This window comes from Diplotaxodon limnothrissa, linkage group LG12 (genome assembly GCF_057381915.1).
Source record: "Diplotaxodon limnothrissa isolate DT_005_m linkage group LG12, D_limnothrissa_male_GT1.1, whole genome shotgun sequence".
NCBI lineage: Eukaryota > Metazoa > Chordata > Actinopteri > Cichliformes > Cichlidae > Diplotaxodon > Diplotaxodon limnothrissa.
The window spans coordinates 39,744,083-39,761,241 of record NC_140607.1 but is presented as its reverse complement, the minus strand read 5'-3'; the positions used below and the strand labels follow the sequence as shown (position 1 = coordinate 39,761,241).

Genomic DNA, 17,159 nt, shown 5'->3' with positions numbered 1-17,159 from the left:
ATCCTGGGTGTGTTTTAGCGAACAGGAAAACTTTGAGAAGCTGAAAGATGTTTCTGTTGTGTCACAGCGATTCTTTTCTCTGATCACCAAAGACACATTCTGATTGGCTGCGATTACAGTCAGAGTTAGAGAGTCATCACCGATGATGGCCAAGAGGATTTCTACTCCGCCGACACACTCCTGAAACAACCAGCGGGAGGGTGTTGGTGGAGTATGTGCTTACAGCTTTCGTGTTTCCTCCACCTCGTAATGTCGAACCATTTTCCCAAAACCTTGATTCTGTTCATCTGGACATTTTCAGTGGGAGAAACGTCTCTTTAGGAGCCTTCCCCTCTGACAGATGTCCAGCTGGGATATCCACATTTACTCAGGGCCTTCTTCATGTGATGTTCTTCTGCTTCTCTGGCCACTGTGACTGTGGGGATGTTGGCTCTGTGCTGTAGGGTCATCAATGATGATGAAACTGACCTCAGCACATTGTTAGTCAGTGCTGCTAGTGTCAGTCCTTGTACAAAGTGTGCATCTCTGGCCTTAAGTACTCTTAATTGATGATTAGAGTCAGTACAAAAAGGCGGGCGAGATGGCAGGACACGCCCACACGAGACCAATCTCACAGGAGGCCCCGCCAGGGCCGTGAAAACATAAAAAGTGAGTGACCTGGGGTGTGGAGGATGTCACACAGACACATATTTCCACATTAAAAACACCTGAGCACAAACCAACATCTGAGCAATCAAATACGTGTCCGCTCACACTTCATTGACTCTCCACAGTTCTCATGAGAACGGCTTCATGGAGGATCTCGACAAGACGTGGGTTCGATACCAGGAGTGCGACTCCAGGAGCAACGCCCCGGCCACCCTCACTTTCGAGAACATGGCGGGTAGGACTCAGTGCTGCCTCTGCTGCATGAACTGCGCCCCTGAGGCTGTGCCGTTTAGCAGATGTTACCTGTGAAGCGTTTCACGCCGTCTCTCGTCACTTGTGCCCCTCAGGTGTGTTCATGCTGGTTGCTGGAGGCATCGTGGCTGGGATCTTCCTCATCTTCATCGAGATCGCCTACAAACGGCACAAAGACGCCCGCAGGAAACAGATGCAGCTCGCCTTTGCTGCCGTCAATGTGTGGAGGAAGAACCTGCAGGTCCGTCCCTCTACTTTACTCTACTCTACTTTACTTTACGCCCTGACCTCTGCTGAAGCTCTGTGTGGCGTTATGGCACTCAGCCCACCTGTCTGTGGCTCTGCGGTAAACAGTATTCAGTATGTGTGATCCTCACAGCGAGGTCATTATAGCCAGCAGCAGGACTGAGATCAGGATCAGGCCTTTGTTTTTACATCTGTTAGGAAACATCTGTCATCTTTGCTGTTTAATAGGAGAAGCATGAGTTTTGTGCTCAGGATGAAGGGTTGTGTTAATTAAACTGACTGCTGATCATCAAGAGCGTGCTCACTGATGCTTGGTTAGCTTTCAGTGGCTCCGTGAAGCTCGGGTCGTTTTCTGATTCACCGGTGAGTGATTTATTCTGTAACTGTGACCAACAAGTGAAAAATGCCCAACCTACAGCCCAGAGCCCCCAGAACAGAAAATGTGTCATTTTCTCTTTTGTGAGGTTAGTCAGAGTTTAGTCTGAGGTTAGCCTGAGGTTAGCCTGAGGTTAGTCTGAGATTGGTCAGAGGTTAGTCTTGGGTTAGTCATAGGTTAGTCTGGGGTTAGTCAGAGGTTAGTCTGAGATTGGTCAGAGGTTAGTCTGGGGTTAGTCAGAGGTTAGTCTGAGATTGGTCAGAGGTTAGTCTGGGGTTAGTCATAGGTTAGTCATAGGTTAGTCAGAGGTTAGTCTGGGGTTAGTCAGAGGTTAGTCTGAGATTGGTCAGAGGTTAGCCAGAGGTTAGTCATAGGTTAGTCTGAGGTTAGTCAGAGGTTAGCCTGAGATTGGTCAGAGGTTAGCCTGGGGTTAGTCATAGGTTAGCCTGGGGTTAGTCAGAGGTTAGCCTGAGATTGGTCAGAGGTTAGTCTGGGGTTAGTCATAGGTTAGTCATAGGTTAGTCTGGGGTTAGTCAGAGGTTAGTCTGAGATTGGTCAGAGGTTAGCCTGGGGTTAGTCATAGGTTAGCCTGGGGTTAGTCAGAGGTTAGCCTGAGATTGGTCAGAGGTTAGCCTAGGGTTAGTCATAGGTTAGTCTGGGGTTAGTCAGAGGTTAGTCTGAGATTGGTCAGAGGTTAGTCTGTGGTTAGTCAGAGGTTAGTCTGAGATTGGTCAGAGGTTAGTCTGGGGTTAGTCAGAGGTTAGTCTGAGGTTAGTCTGAGATTAGTCAGAGGTTAGTCTGGGGTTAGTCAGAGGTTAGTCTGGGGTTAGTCAGAGGTTAGCCTGAGGTTAGTCAGAGGTTAGTCTGAGATTAGTCTGAGATTAGTCAGAGGTTAGTCTGGGGTTAGTCAGAGGTTAGTCTGAGATTAGTCTGAGATTAGTCAGAGGTTAGTCTGGGGTTAGTCAGAGGTTAGTCTGAGATTAGTCTGAGATTAGTCAGAGGTTAGTCAGAGGTTAGCCAGAGGTTAGTCAGAGGTTAGCCAGAGGTTAGTCAGAGGTTAGTCTGGGGTTAGTCTGAGGTTAGTCTGAGGTTAGCCTGAGGTTAGTCAGAGGTTAGTCAGAGGTTAGCCAGAGGTTAGTCAGAGGTTAGTCTGAGATTGGTCAGAGGTTAGTCTGGGGTTAGCCTGAGGTTAGTCAGAGGTTAGCCTGAGGTTAGCCAGAGGTTAGTCTGAGGTTAGCCTTAGATTAGTCTGAGGTTAGCCAGAGGTTAGCCAGAGGTTAGCCTGAGGTTAGTCTAAGGTTAGCCAGAGGTTAGTCTGAGGTTAGTCTGAGGTTAGTCTGGGGTTAGTCTGAGGTTAGCCTGAGGTTAGTCTGGGGTTAGTCTGAGGTTAGTCATAGGTTAGTCTGAGGTTAGCCAGAGGTTAGTCAGAGGTTAGCCTGAGGTTAGCCAGAGGTTAGCCAGAGGTTAGTCTGAGGTTAGTCTGGGGTTAGTCTGAGGTTAGCCTGAGGTTAGTCTGGGGTTAGTCTGAGGTTAGTCTGGGGTTATTCAGCCCACTAATGAGTCACAGAAATGAGGAAAGCTTGGTCGACTCCGTGGTTTTATTCCTGGACTCTCACAGAGCAGCTTCGCATGATTCACGGTTCATAATAATCCTTCTTTATCTGACGCCACCCTGCAGCTCGTCTTCTGTCTGAGACAAGCCGTTCTAGCTCCTCCCCCTTTAAGTCAACTTTCCCCCGATTGGCTGCCCATTCTAAATACAACGTGCAGGAAGTGGGTGTAGAAAACCACCACTATGACATAATCAAAATATGAACTTTGACCTGCTGCTTTCTGTAGTGATGAGTTTGTGGACTGTGTGAGGTCAGCAGCTGTTTTCACAAACAAGTAAAAACAGGCTACGTCCACACGTTTTGGCCTCCCGTCCTCACTGAGACACTGAAAAACGCAGCGTTTTGAAAACGCATACATTTCAAAATGGAGCTGTCCCGTCGCAGTGTGGACAGTGAAAACGGAGACTTTCTAAAATGATGACGCATTTTAGTCATGTGATGCAGTCATGTGACCTATTAAACTGAGATAGCGGAGGGCGTTACACAGCAGTTGTTTTGTTTGACAGCCCTATTAAAGATCAACATCAGCCTGTACATGCTCCTGAGAGCTTTTCTTCAAATTCTTTAATTCTCACTCGCTTTTGCAACTTTGTACTTTTGTGTTACTTGCAGCAACGACTCCACCTCATTGTGAGTCCATTTAAAAAACTCTGTGCTTTTCCTCCACATTTTGCCGACGTGTCAACGAGCCGGAACGTAAATAAACGGCAGACAGAAATGAGGCAGGTCGAATCTTCTTGCGTTTCACGCATGTGCAGGACTGGAACGGAAGCGTTTTTGGCCGTTTCAATGTGGACATACAACTCTGTGAACGCTAGTGTGGACGCGGAGCGTTTTCAGACAAAAACGCCGTTTTCAAATCTATCCGGGCCGGTGTGGACGTAGCCTGAATGTAATTTTCTGCCCTTCTTCAGCTGCTGCATGTGTGACGTGCACGTCAGTGGAAGAATGAAAACACAGCTGTGTCTGTGTGTAGATCCACACATCGTCATAGTCAGAGTTATGATAAGGTAAAACAGGAAGCTCCATTAACACTGCCTCAGCGAGGATGCCTTCGCTCCACCTGGGTTTCTGATTAATTTCCTTCCAAGCTTTAACGACTTCCTGCTGTTGATTGACCGATGGGTGATCAGATCAGCACCGCGGGGACTCACACACACAACTACTGCAGTCACTGCAGGATGGACTGCAGCACATCCGGTACAAACATGCACAGTTGGTTTAATGTAGTTCGTCTGGCGGTGGTGTGGAAATGCTCCCGACAACCTCTGTCTCCTCGATTACACGCTGTTAAAATGGCTGCTGTAGTTAAGCTTTAAATGAAACTTAATGGTTCTGTGAGGGCGATCGAAGGGCGGCGGGAATCTACAGATATGGCTGTGCACAGTGCACCTGTAGTCACATGACCTGAGCTGTAATAAAGCTGGTTCATTCACGGTTTCTTTGGGTTTTCTGGGAGCGCTGCAAAGCCTCACACAGCAAACAGACAAATTAAAAAACACAGACAGGCTGAGTTGGTTCTGACTCGTTCATTCCTCTGACACTTCACCTGAGAGAGGAACTTGGGTGATATGGTACTACAAGGTCATTAAGATAAGATGGGGCCTGATTATTTAAGACCTTGTATGTGAGGAGCAGGATTTTGAATTCTGGATTTAACAGGAAGCCAAAACAGGAGAAATCTGCTCTCTCTTTCTAGTCCCTGTCAGGACTCTTGCTGCAGCATTTTGGATCAGCTGAAGGCTTTTCAGGGAGTTTTTAGGACTTCCTGATAATAATGAATTACAGTCGTCCAGCCTGGAAGTAATAAATGCATGAACTAGTTTTTCAGCGTCACTCTGAGACAGGATATTTCCATGTGTGATATTTCTAATTTCACACATGGAGAATGGATTAAGTGAATCAGGAATCAGATTACTGTAAAGGCTCTAGTAATATGTTGGAGAGCCAAAACATGTACAGTGTAAGTCACAGTGATAATAACGTGGTGTGCTATTGGATTAAGTAATCCAAAGTATTCAGAATACTTTACTCTCATTGAGTAACGTAACGGAATACGTTACAGAATACATTTTGGGGCATGTAATCTGTAATCTGTAGTGGAGTACATTTTAAAAGTAACCTTCCCAACACTGACAGTTAGTCCTGGAATGGCAATGATGCAGCCCAGGCTTTGATATAATAATAATAATGCTGTCCTCCTCACGATTCATTCATTTTGGCCTCCTCTAAGCTGCTTTATTTTTTCTGTAGCTAACAAATTAAAATGATCTCATAAATATATCCTTCATCACACTGAAGACTGAACACTGGATCCACATTTGCACGATCAGAAAACAGGAGAAATCTGCTCCCTCTCTCCTTTGTTCCAGATGTTTTCTTGCCAGCAGCTGTGCTCAGCTGTCACATGAATAATCCTCGCTGCCGTGCCGGGATGAGCACTTCAAACAGCAGCCGCTGCAGGCTAGCAGTTAGCTGAGGATGATTAGCATTTCACACAGCTGTGACTGAAGGCCCAGAGTTAGCACAGGTGTTAGCAGCTGGAGGAGCTCGGAAACACAATCATCTGTATTTTCCACAGATTCCTTAAACCTGTTGTGGTTTTGAGTATTTGCTAACATGTAATAGGTGATTACTCACGTCACATGAGCCCAAGTTTCAAATAATGATGGATCACTGTCTACAGGTTTACTTACCGAGTCCATTGCTGCACAGCTCACAAGCTGCTGCCCTTCAGCAGGCTTCCAGAAAACAACCAATTAGAAGAGAGCAGACTTCAAGGGGGCAGGACGTTCAGACAGCTAGCCTCAGACAGATCAGTCTGATAGGTCCCCGTCCAGCAAACCTGCTAACACTCGTGTCTCCAAGTAACGATCGACTGACGGGCTCTCGTTTCCCCCAGGACACTCCTGTAACGTGTGTGAGACTCAAACTTGATTCTGAATACTTGGAACACTCACATCTGTAAGGTGACCTGTATGGGGGGGGCTTCTTAAATAGCTGTTTGTCCAAAGTTGCTGATCATGCCGATGGCGGCCATGTCTTTGGGTGGGTCACGTAGACGTCCTCCCGACACTATTAGAAGACGTGGTGGAAGACATGAGGACAGATGGTCAGAAGGAGGAAGTAAAACCAAAATAAGACACAGAGATACCAAAGTACAGAACATTCAGGGGAAATCTACCAGACAGACACAGATACAATAATCTCACCAAAGCTGAACTTTATTGATCCGTGAGAACGCTGTGAAACGGTGACATCTGTACAGTGTGGTCACAGTTATATTTGGGGGATCCAGACACACGTCACCTGCAGAAAGACGTCACTCTTTAATGAAAACACTGTGAACATTTGAGTTCTTGTAGGATGAAACTCAGTGCGAGCATCTCTTTGCTTTATGTGGTTTGTAGCTCCAAGACTCGCTGCTGTTTCATTTTCATGCACGTCTTCGTAAAGTCAGCAGAGTCCAGGCAGGAAGTGTGTTCATCGCATCCTTAATGGCTGTTACTCAACGACTGAAAACCTGTAATGATGGTGTTTTTTTATTTTTCATGTGCTGTTACTGACTGCTGCTCCGATCCAAGTCTTCCACTGTTCTGTCACTGGGCCCAGAAACATCTCACTGGGACCAGTCTGCCCAGTTTAACCAGTCTGACACCCAGTTTGGGCCTTTGGCTGAACCTGTGTGTCAGATTAGTGTTGGCTTTTTGGTTTCTCTGTTTTGAACGTGTTTCTGAGAGTCCAAACGAGAGCTGGGTGTGAAATTCAAACAGATTTTCAGCTTCTGTTTTTCTTTTTATCAACAAACCTGCAACACAACATGTAACTGACTTCGTACCATTAACGTTTCGCTGCCAAACACTGGTCAGCTGTGGTTTCTCTGCTTCAGGCTTCCCAGTACATCTGAGAAATGTTGACACTGAAAGAAGAAGCTGAAATGTGTGCAGAGGTACATGTCAGGTTATACTGGACCAGAGTCGGTCAAGCTACTTGAAAAAAGTAATGTGATTACAGTAAAATGTCACAGCCCATCTCTGCAGTGGACTTATTAATATTTCAGGTGTTGCTTTGATATTTGCAGTAGCATAAAAATTCGTTTCTCTTAGTTAAGTTAGATTTTTCATTTTGGTGGGCGCTGAGTTTGGTAACAATAACCCCGCCCCCACCTATGACATCACGGGTTCTCGATTGTGCGGTTTCAGCTTTGACCCGTGTTTACGTCCTCGTACGGTTTGTTGGCACTAAAAAGAACAGAGCAAGAACGTCTCGCCACTGATGCCCAGCTCTCACCTCAACTGTCACTGTGCTGGGTCAAAGGTCAAACTTATATCTTCATACGATGTTAGAGGTCAGACACCATGTGATCATCAGCCATGTGCCGCCGCCCCTCCCCCGTTCTGTTTTCTGTTCCCCGCCCTCCCAGGAGAGATGGCATTATAACAGCAGTGTTGGTATAATGATCCCACGTGTTCGCGGCTTCATTCGGGCCTCATACGCCATCTTTGTTCCCCCTGCCTCACCCCCCTCCCCTGCCCCGTACCCCTCCCCCACGATGTTTCCTTTGCTTTGAGGTTGATTTCCTGTCGTGTTCCTGTGTTTGAGCCTCACGTTGGTGTCTCCCTGCTGCTGTGTGTTTGTGTGGGCAGTAAAACAGGACAGCGCTGCTCCGTTTTACTGAAGCATCACTTCATCTGAAGCTGTAGGGACTTCAGGCTCTGGGTTCTGTGCAGCGCTCTGAGGCAGTTTTTGTAGAAATCAAAGTGAACTGAATGAGAGCTTCACTGCGGCACCGAGAACAGCCCCACTGACACACCACATAACAGGGATACAGCCGTCAGCCGCAGCATTAGAAGCACCCAATCGCCTCCATCCTCTGAGCCAGGACGCTGCACGCAGGCGTGAATTAATTAACCAATAACACGCACACAAATACTCAGTGGTGGGCGGGGTGTTTAACCATAAAACCCATCTCATACTTGCAGCTGCCAGTCCCTGGCTCGGGGAGGCTCAGGGAGGCACGGGGGGCTCGGGGAGACCCGGGTGACCGGCGTACCTCAGGAGACCTACCCAACACACACAGGGAGAGAGATAAAGAGCTGAAGACACAGTCAGACCAATCAAAACTTGAACATGGAAATTGTCGTGGGTATATCACAGTGAGCTGGTTGTTCTAATAGTTGACGCCAAAATAAAAGGTGGAGGTGACTCTGGGTGGATGTGAGATGAGCCTCTGTGGATCAGATCTCCTTGTCATGTTCCTCAAACTGCTGATGCAGCGTTGGTTTCCAGTGTGTCCTGACGATGGGAAATAAAACACTCTTCATCAGACTGGACACTCTTCTTCTGGCGCTCCACGGTCCAGCTCTGACTCTTCTGACCACCAGGCCGTTCAATGGCACCTGGACTTCTTTTTACCCTACAGATGAGGTGGTGACTCACAGCTCTGATGGTCAGCCACCTATAACTAAGTCAGAAGATGCTTTTCCAGTCAGTGGAAGCCTTACTGGAACCTTGAGGTGGTTCACTTGATGACAGGGTGGCCAACGACCACCTCAGGTGATCACCAGGTAAATAGGAACAGCTGATAAGAGTTGAAGCCTCTGGGATGACTAAAACAACGAGGTCATATTGTGTTTCAGGTCACCAAGCACCTTTCTGTTTCTGAAGTCTCCAGTACACCTGTAGAGACAAACCAGTGAGTTCCTATCAAAGGTAGAGAGCAGCTACAGCCGAGTGTCTCCTCCTCAGGAAATGACATTTCAAACATGTAGGCAGGCAGTGACCCGTCACACAGCTCACTGTACGAGTGTTCGATGTTGGAAAGAAGTCAGAGCGCTGCGATGCTTTTTTCTGCAGGAGCTCTTCTGTGGGATCTGGTCTCAGTGGGCCTCAGGCACCCACGACCTGTCCCTGACTCGACCACAGTTCATCCTTTAGATCACCTTCACTGGTTATGCAGAAATCATCTTTCAGGGTCCAGAGAGGAAAATCACAGAAGTAAAACAAACAGAGCTCAACAGAAGGCCAATGGCCGTGCTCCTGAAAACCTCACGGGCAGTAATGAGACCAACACCCTGAACAGCAGGAGGCGCTCTCGCTCTGTGCTTGTGTTGAGCCACAGTCATGATGATGATGAAGGTTCAGACACAAAGGTTCACTTTAACAACCTTCACCTGCTTCCTGTTAAATCCACCAGCTGACCTTCGATTAGACGACACGCCGCTAATCAAGAAACAGCAACGAGACACATAAATACTGAAGGAACGATAGTCCCGGCTCCGCCTGCAGCTGCTCTCCTCATCACGCCACTTTAGCTTCAAACTTTCCATCGACTCGACTTCCTGCTAAATTATTACTCAGGTGAACTGTTAGTGGTTCTAATGTTGTGGCTGATCAGTGTGTCTGACACACACACACAAACAGACACACACACACTCTCTACCTGACAGCACACACTCAGGTGTGTCCTCATGCAGCTAGTCGAGTGTCTCTGCTGCGTGTTAACGTGTGTGTGCACCTATCGTATGATTTATTTTAGGATAGGAAAAGTGGTAGAGCAGAGCCCGAGCCCAAACTGAAAACCTCTTTTAGGTCCATCACCTCGACCTCCGACCTCAAACGCCGTAGGGCCTCCGGGGATGCCACGGTAAGGAGATGAAGACCACCAACCCTCCTCCCTCCTGTCCTCCACGTGTCTTCTGCTTCACTCCATCTTTTATCTGTTTGTCTTTCTTTTCTCTGCTCTCGCTCGTCTGTAATCGCCTCCTGTTTGTCTTCGGTTCGTCACGTGTGTCTCTCGCTCTCTCGTCTCATCTCCAGCTCCATCATCTCCTTGCTGACTCATCATGGCCGCCCGTCTGTTGGTCAGCCATCATTGCTTTCCCACCTCAATCAGCTCATCTGTCCCACTGAGACAGACAAAAGGCGACAGACTGAAGACAGAAAGAAACGTCCGGTTCGGTCCGCTCAGGCAGGTCAGGGTCCGCTTGTTGGGTTTTCACACGGTTCACATCGTCCTCTTGCAAAGGAGAAGTGAAGAGGGTCAGATTGTGTGGTCTTTCTTCTCCCGTCTTTGTCCTGTCTTTTGTCCTGTCTTTTGATCTGTCCTTTGTCATGTCCTTTGTCATGTCCTTTGCCCTGTCCTTTGTCCTGTCCTTTGTCCTGTCCTTTGTCATGTCCTTTGTCATGTCCTTTGTCCTGTCGTTCGTCCTGTCCTTTGTCATGTCCTTTATCCTGTCCTTCGTCATGTCTTTGTCATGTCCTTTGTCCTGTCCTTTGTCCTGTCCTTCGTCATGTCTTTGTCATGTCCTTTGTCCTGTCGTTCGTCCTGTCCTTTGTCATGTCCTTTGTCCTGTCCTTTGTCCTGTCCTTCGTCATGTCTTTGTCATGTCCTTTGTCCTGTCCTTTGTCCTGTCCTTCGTCATGTCTTTGTCATGTCCTTTGTCATGTCCTTTGTCATGTCCTTTGTCCTGTCATTCATCCTGTCATTTGTCCTGTCCTTTGTCCTGTCCTTTGTCCTGTCCTTCGTCATGTCTTTGTCATGTCCTTTGTCCTGTCCTTTGTCCTGTCCTTCGTCATGTCTTTGTCATGTCCTTTGTCATGTCCTTTGTCATGTCCTTTGTCCTGTCATTCATCCTGTCATTTGTCCTGTCCTTTGTCATGTCCTTTGTCCTGTCCTTTGTCCTGTCCTTCGTCATGTCTTTGTCTTGTCCTTTGTCCTGTCCTTTGTCCTGTCCTTTGTCATGTTCTTCGTCATGTCTTTGTCATGTCCTTTGTCCTGTCCTTCGTCATGTCTTTGTCATGTCCTTTGTCCTGTCCTTTGTCCTGTCCTTCGTCATGTCTTTGTCATGTCCTTTGTCATGTCCTTTGTCATGTCCTTTGTCCTGTCATTCATCCTGTCATTTGTCCTGTCCTTTGTCCTGTCCTTCGTCATGTCCTTTGTCATGTCCTTTGTCCTGTCCTTTGTCATGTCCTTTGTCCTGTCCTTTGTCATGTCCTTTGTCCTGTCCTTTGTCATGACCTTTGTCATGTCCAGTGTCCTGTCCTTTGTCATGTGCTTTGTCCTGTCCTTTGTCATGTCCTTTGTCATGTCCATTGTCCTGTCCTTTGTCCTGTCTCTCTCTGATTGGTTGTTTCCTCTCCTTCCTGTCCTGTCATCGCTCTGTCCCTTCATTTCCAAATGTCCCCACACACTTTGTCTCCCGGCCTCTCGCCCTCACAGGTTGCCCAGCAGAGACTCGTCCGTCTCCTCTAACTCCTGTCTGTTTCAGCGTCTGGTCGGCTGCTCGGGTCTTCCTGACCGTCTCTTGTTCCCACAGGACTCAGCTGTTAACGATCTATAAATGACCTCAGTGCTGTTACTGTGGCAGCTTCAGATCTGAGCGAAGCTGCAGGATTTCTGAGGTCTGTTTTTCTGCAGCGTTGGTGAAACTCTCCTCCTCAGTCGGACGATCTGAAATGTGCCAAACTTTGTGATGTGTCTTAAAATCTGCAGCGTTCTGGCACATTTTGCATCCCTCCTCCCTCCAGATAAGCAGTGGTTTGATGTAAAGGGAGTCAAAATAGTGCCAAAGCGTGTCATCTCAGGGATTTAAGGAGCTGCTGCACGTTAAACTGTTTCAGTGAGGAGAGCTCATTGAAATGCTTTAATGTTCATCAGCAGCAGAAGAACCAGCTGCTGATCACACCCAGCCAGCTGAAGCGGGTGTTGGAGCAGAGCTGACTCATTTCTCTTGTGATCATCTCTCTTTATTTTCTATATGAGTGTTTTTCTCTCTCAGTGGATTTGAATGGTGTCCAGACTACATGCTGTACTACACACACACTGCCTCTGTCCTCCTCTGCAAGCACGACCGACTGTAGGCTGAAAACACACCCGCACTCTAAACCAGACCCCCAGCTTTGCCCCGCCTCGCTGCGGGCAAACTCCATCAGTCGTCACATTAGCAGTGGTGGAAAGTAACTAAGTACTTTTACTCAGAGTACAGCATTGATTGTGGTCTACATTGGATGGCTCCCTCAGTGGTTTCTGATGTTTACATGGAGCTAACCCGCTCACGATTCACACTCAAAAACAATCCTGTCTACAACAAGCCAGTTTACTGTCTCTTTAAGTCTCTCGTCTCTAAAAGCCAGCTTTCATCTGATTGGTTAAACTTTGGAAGCCACTTCCTACTCAGTGCTTTGGAGATAAAAAGGTGAAAAAAGCTCCACAAGCTTATTTTGTCAAAAAACACTGACATTCACACGAAAATGTTTATGTTGCCATAAAAAACGCTAGCATGAAAACAATTCATGTTAGCATAAAAAACAACAACATTAGCATGATCAAAACTGTGCATTAAGAACAGCTTTGATCTTCTTCATCAATTCTAGTTTTTTTTTTTTTGTAAACAGCACAATAGCTAAAAACTACGTAACATTCTGCATTTTGTTCACATTTTTAAAGTTGTGGCTACAAATGAATGAAGAGCGTGCTGGGCTCTTAGCATGCTAGCATTAGCATGCTTATATTATAACTTATTGATAATGCAGCACTGTGCAAAAGTCTTGTGCCACTGATCATGTCTTTATATTTTAGTGTCAAACAGTTAAACCTATTGTGATTTTTAAACTGGTCTCCAGCCACAGAGCTCCAGTCTTTCCAGAGAACTGTTAGTGGAAAACTAATCTTAGCATGGTGTGCAGTGTGACAGAAGACACAGTGTCAGGCCTACACAAACAATCTACATATTTGGTGGATATAAATAAAATAAAATTGTTAGAATCACACAAACAGTGTTTCTGTGCTACCTACTGCTAGCATAAAAACACTGATGTTAGCATGAAGAATAAGCTGCTGTGTTTTTGCGCTTTCTGCTGACAATCCCATAAAATCAGCTGAACTGGAGACATACAGTGGGGCAAAAAAGTATTTAGTCAGCCACCGATTGTGCAAGTTCCCCCACTTAAAATGATGACAGAGGTCAGTAATTTGCACCAGAGGTACACTTCAACTGTGAGAGACAGAATGTGAAAAAAAAATCCATGAATTCACATGGTAGGATTTGTAAAGAATTTATTCGTAAATCAGGGTGGAAAATAAGTATTTGGTCACCTCAAACAAGGGAAATCTCTGGCTCTCACAGACCTGTAACGTCTTCTGTAAGACGCTTTTCTGTCCCCCACTCGTTACCTGTATGAATGGCACCTGTTTGAACTCATCATCTGTATAAAAGACACCTGTCCACAGCCTCAAACAGTCAGACTCCAAACTCCGCCATGGCCAAGACCAAAGAGCTTTCGAAGGACACCAGGAAAAGTATTGTAGACCTGCACCAGACTGGGAAGAGTGAATCTACAATAGGCAAGCAGCTTGGTGTGAAAAAATCAACTGTGGGAGCAATCATCAGAAAATGGAAGACATACAAGACCACTGATAATCTCCCTCGATCTGGGGCTCCACGCAAGATCTCATCCCGTGGGGTCAAAATGATCATGAGAACGGTGAGCAAAGATCCCAGAACCACACGGGGGGACCTGGTGAATGACCTGCAGAGAGCTGGGACCAAAGTAACAAAGGTCACCATCAGTAACACACTACAACGGCAGGGAATCAAATCCCGCAGTGCCAGACGTGTTCCGCTGCTGAAGCCAGTGCATGTCCAGGCCCGTCTGAAGTTTGCCAGAGAGCACATGGATGATACAGCAGAGGATTGGGAGAATGTCATGTGGTCAGATGAAACCAAAGTAGAACTTTTTGGTATAAACTCAACTCGTCGTGTTTGGAGGAAGAAGAATACTGAGTTGCATCCCAAGAACACCATACCTACTGTGAAGCATGGGGGTGGAAACATCATGCTATGGGGCTGTTTTTCTGCCAAGGGGACAGGACGACTGATCCGTGTTAAGGACAGAATGAATGGGGCCATGTATCGTGAGATTTTGAGCCAAAACCTCCTTCCATCAGTGAGAACTTTAAAGATGAAACGAGGCTGGGTCTTCCAACATGACAATGATCCAAAACACACCGCCCGGGCAACAAAGGAGTGGCTCCGTAAGAAGCATTTGAAAGTCCTGGAGTGGCCTAGCCAGTCTCCAGACCTCAACCCCATAGAAAATCTGTGGCGGGAGTTGAAAGTCCGTGTTGCTCGGCGACAGCCCCAAAACATCACTGCTCTCGAGAAGATCTGCATGGAGGAATGGGCCAAAATACCAGCTACTGTGTGTGCAAACCTGGTAAAGACCTATAGTAAACGTTTGACCTCTGTTATTGCCAACAAAGGTTATGTTACAAAGTATTGAGTTGTATTTTTGTTATTGACCAAATACTTATTTTCCACCCTGATTTACCAATAAATTCTTTACAAATCCTACCATGTGGATTCATGGATTTTTTTTTCACATTCTGTCTCTCACAGTTGAAGTGTACCTCTGGTGCAAATTACTGACCTCTGTCATCGTTTTAGGTGGGGGAACTTGCACAATCGGTGGCTGACTAAATACTTTTTTGCCCCACTGTAACATTTAGATGAACAGAACCAACTTTCTATGATGATTAAACAGGCGTCGACATGTTCTAGTGACAGTGTGACATTTAAAAAATATCACCATTTTTCTTTATATGTGATGGTAATTATTATTGTGAGTCAGAACAGTTAAGATTACATTAAGCAGAAAGAATTTAGGTTAAAATCATATAAGAAAATGTAAAAACATCAATAATAACATAATAAATAAACTAGCATTAGCATAAAATCAGTGACCCTCAAATGTTGTCAGTAACAATCTATGCTAGAATAAAAAATGAATGTTAGGATTAAAATCCCTGCAGGAAAACTGATTTCACAGTATAAATTTATATATTATACATAATTGAAAAATATGTGCATTAAAACTTAATTTAGCATCAGAAACTAATGTTAGAAAAATTGTCTTATGAAGTGAGACAGAGTGGTGAGGTCCACAGTGAACGTCTGTGGGAGTGTGATCATCGTTTCGTCCATACTGAGAACAGCACTCGTTCGTGAGTCCAACTGTGCTCACACAGCAGACAGACAGCCTGCTGTACACAGCACTGCACTGCATGGCTTGGATCATTTCTCTGTCTTAGAGAAACTCACGTGTGTTTTGCAGGCCTGTGTCAACAACGCTCTCAGGCTGACAAACAATCAGGTTTCCTAAAGAAACCAACGCACACTGTTGGGAATCGAACCGACAGCCTGGCCTGTGCTGCTGCTTCTGTTCACACATGAAAGTTTGATGCTGCCCGTGGCAGAGCTTCAGCCTGGCTCACACAATGGAAGACGATGTTTAATTCATGTCCAGCAGCCTGAAACCTTTAAGGGACGGTCCTTTAAACACGTCCCAAAATATCACGGTGAACTTTGTAGACGAGTGAAAAGTGATGTAGGATTCAAATGTCCAGCCCTGCACTGATGCCAGGATATTAATCTGTTTAAAGGAGGTAATTCTTAACGTAACGATCCTGTGTGTCTGCAGTGAAGTCTGACAGGCTCGCTGTGGTGCAAATGTGCAAATCCATCTTTTTAACAAAGGAGACCTGTTAGCATCTTCACGCTAACAGCTGCTTGTGTGCAGGTAACGCCTGAGTAAAACACCTGAACGCTTCCTCCACTGCTAATAAGTCCTTCAGATGAAAACAGGAATGTAGGCAGGACCCATGAGAGGGTACAGCTCAGGATCAGCCAGTGTGTGATGCTGCTGTTTATAACCTGTGTGTTTGCTCTCTCTGTAGCCGTACCCGACCGACATCACCGGCCAGCTCAACCTATCAGATCCCTCCGTCAGCACCGTGGTCTGAGAGAGCGAGCGAGCTTCACTGCTGCTGCTGAGCCACACAGACACACACTGACCCTCTGGATACACAAACACACACACACACACACAGATGGACAGGAAGGACGATGTAATGACAGCAGGGCTTTTGGACGGTATCCCATAGTGACACACACACACACACGCTTACCTTTATTCCTTATGGAGTGGGGACTGAAAAACTGATCTGGAACCTTAATGCTGACACTGAACACTTTAAAGCATGTCCCCACAATGCAGAAATGTCCCCACACTGTAGAAATGTCCCCATGCTGTAGAAATGTCCCCATAATGCAGAAATGTCCCCACACTGTAGAAATGTCCCCATAATGCAGAATTGTCCTTATAATACAGAAATGTCCCCACACTGTAGAAATGTCCCCACACTGTAGAAATGTCCCCATAATGCAGAAATGTCCCCATAATGCAGAAATGTCCCCACAATGCAGAAATGTCCCCATAATGTAGAATTGTCCTTATAATACAGAAATGTCCCCATAATGCAGAATTGTCCCCATACTGTAGAAATGTCCCCACACTGTAGAAATGTCCCCACACTGTAGAAATGTCCCCATAATGTAGAATTGTCCTTATAATACAGAAATGTCCCCATAATGCAGAAATGTCCCCGCTGTAGAAATGTTCCCACACTGTAGAAATGTCCCCATAATGTAGAATTGTCCTTATAATACAGAAATTTCCCCATAATGCAGAATTGTCCTTATAATACAGAAATGTCCCCATAATGCAGAATTGTCCTTATAATACAGAAATGTCCCCATAATGCAGAAATGTCCCCGCTGTAGAAATGTTCCCACACTGTAGAAATGTCCCCATAATGTAGAATTGTCCTTATAATACAGAAATGTCCCCATAATGCAGAATTGTCCTTATAATACAGAAATGTCCCCATAATGCAGAATTGTCCTTATAATACAGAAATGTCCCCATAATGCAGAAATGTCCCCGCTGTAGAAATGTTCCCACACTGTAGAAATGTTCCCACACTGTAGAAATGTCCCCATAAAATCAAATCAAATCAAATCAAATCAAATCACTTTTATTGTCACATCACATGTGCAGGCACACTGGCACAGCACATGCGAGTGAAATTCTTGTGTGCGAGCCCCACAAGCAACAGAGATGTGCAAACACAACAACACAAACGAGCAAAATACAAGAATGGCCAACCTGAAACTAATAAATAT

The 17,159-nt window shown here is 45.9% G+C and overlaps 1 protein-coding gene across 1 annotated transcript in view; it reads left to right on the top strand.

The window, feature by feature from the left end:
* Positions 1–15,937, top strand: part of grin1b (glutamate receptor, ionotropic, N-methyl D-aspartate 1b) — a 63,409-nt gene extending 47,472 nt beyond the window's left edge. Inside the window, 6 exon segments of the mRNA XM_085368585.1 lie at positions 774–883; positions 996–1,141; positions 9,674–9,781; positions 9,955–10,042; positions 10,045–10,109; positions 15,872–15,937. Coding sequence (XP_085224711.1) covers positions 774–883; positions 996–1,141; positions 9,674–9,781; positions 9,955–10,042; positions 10,045–10,109; positions 15,872–15,937 — 583 coding nt within the window.
* Positions 15,938–17,159: the final 1,222 nt, after the last annotated feature.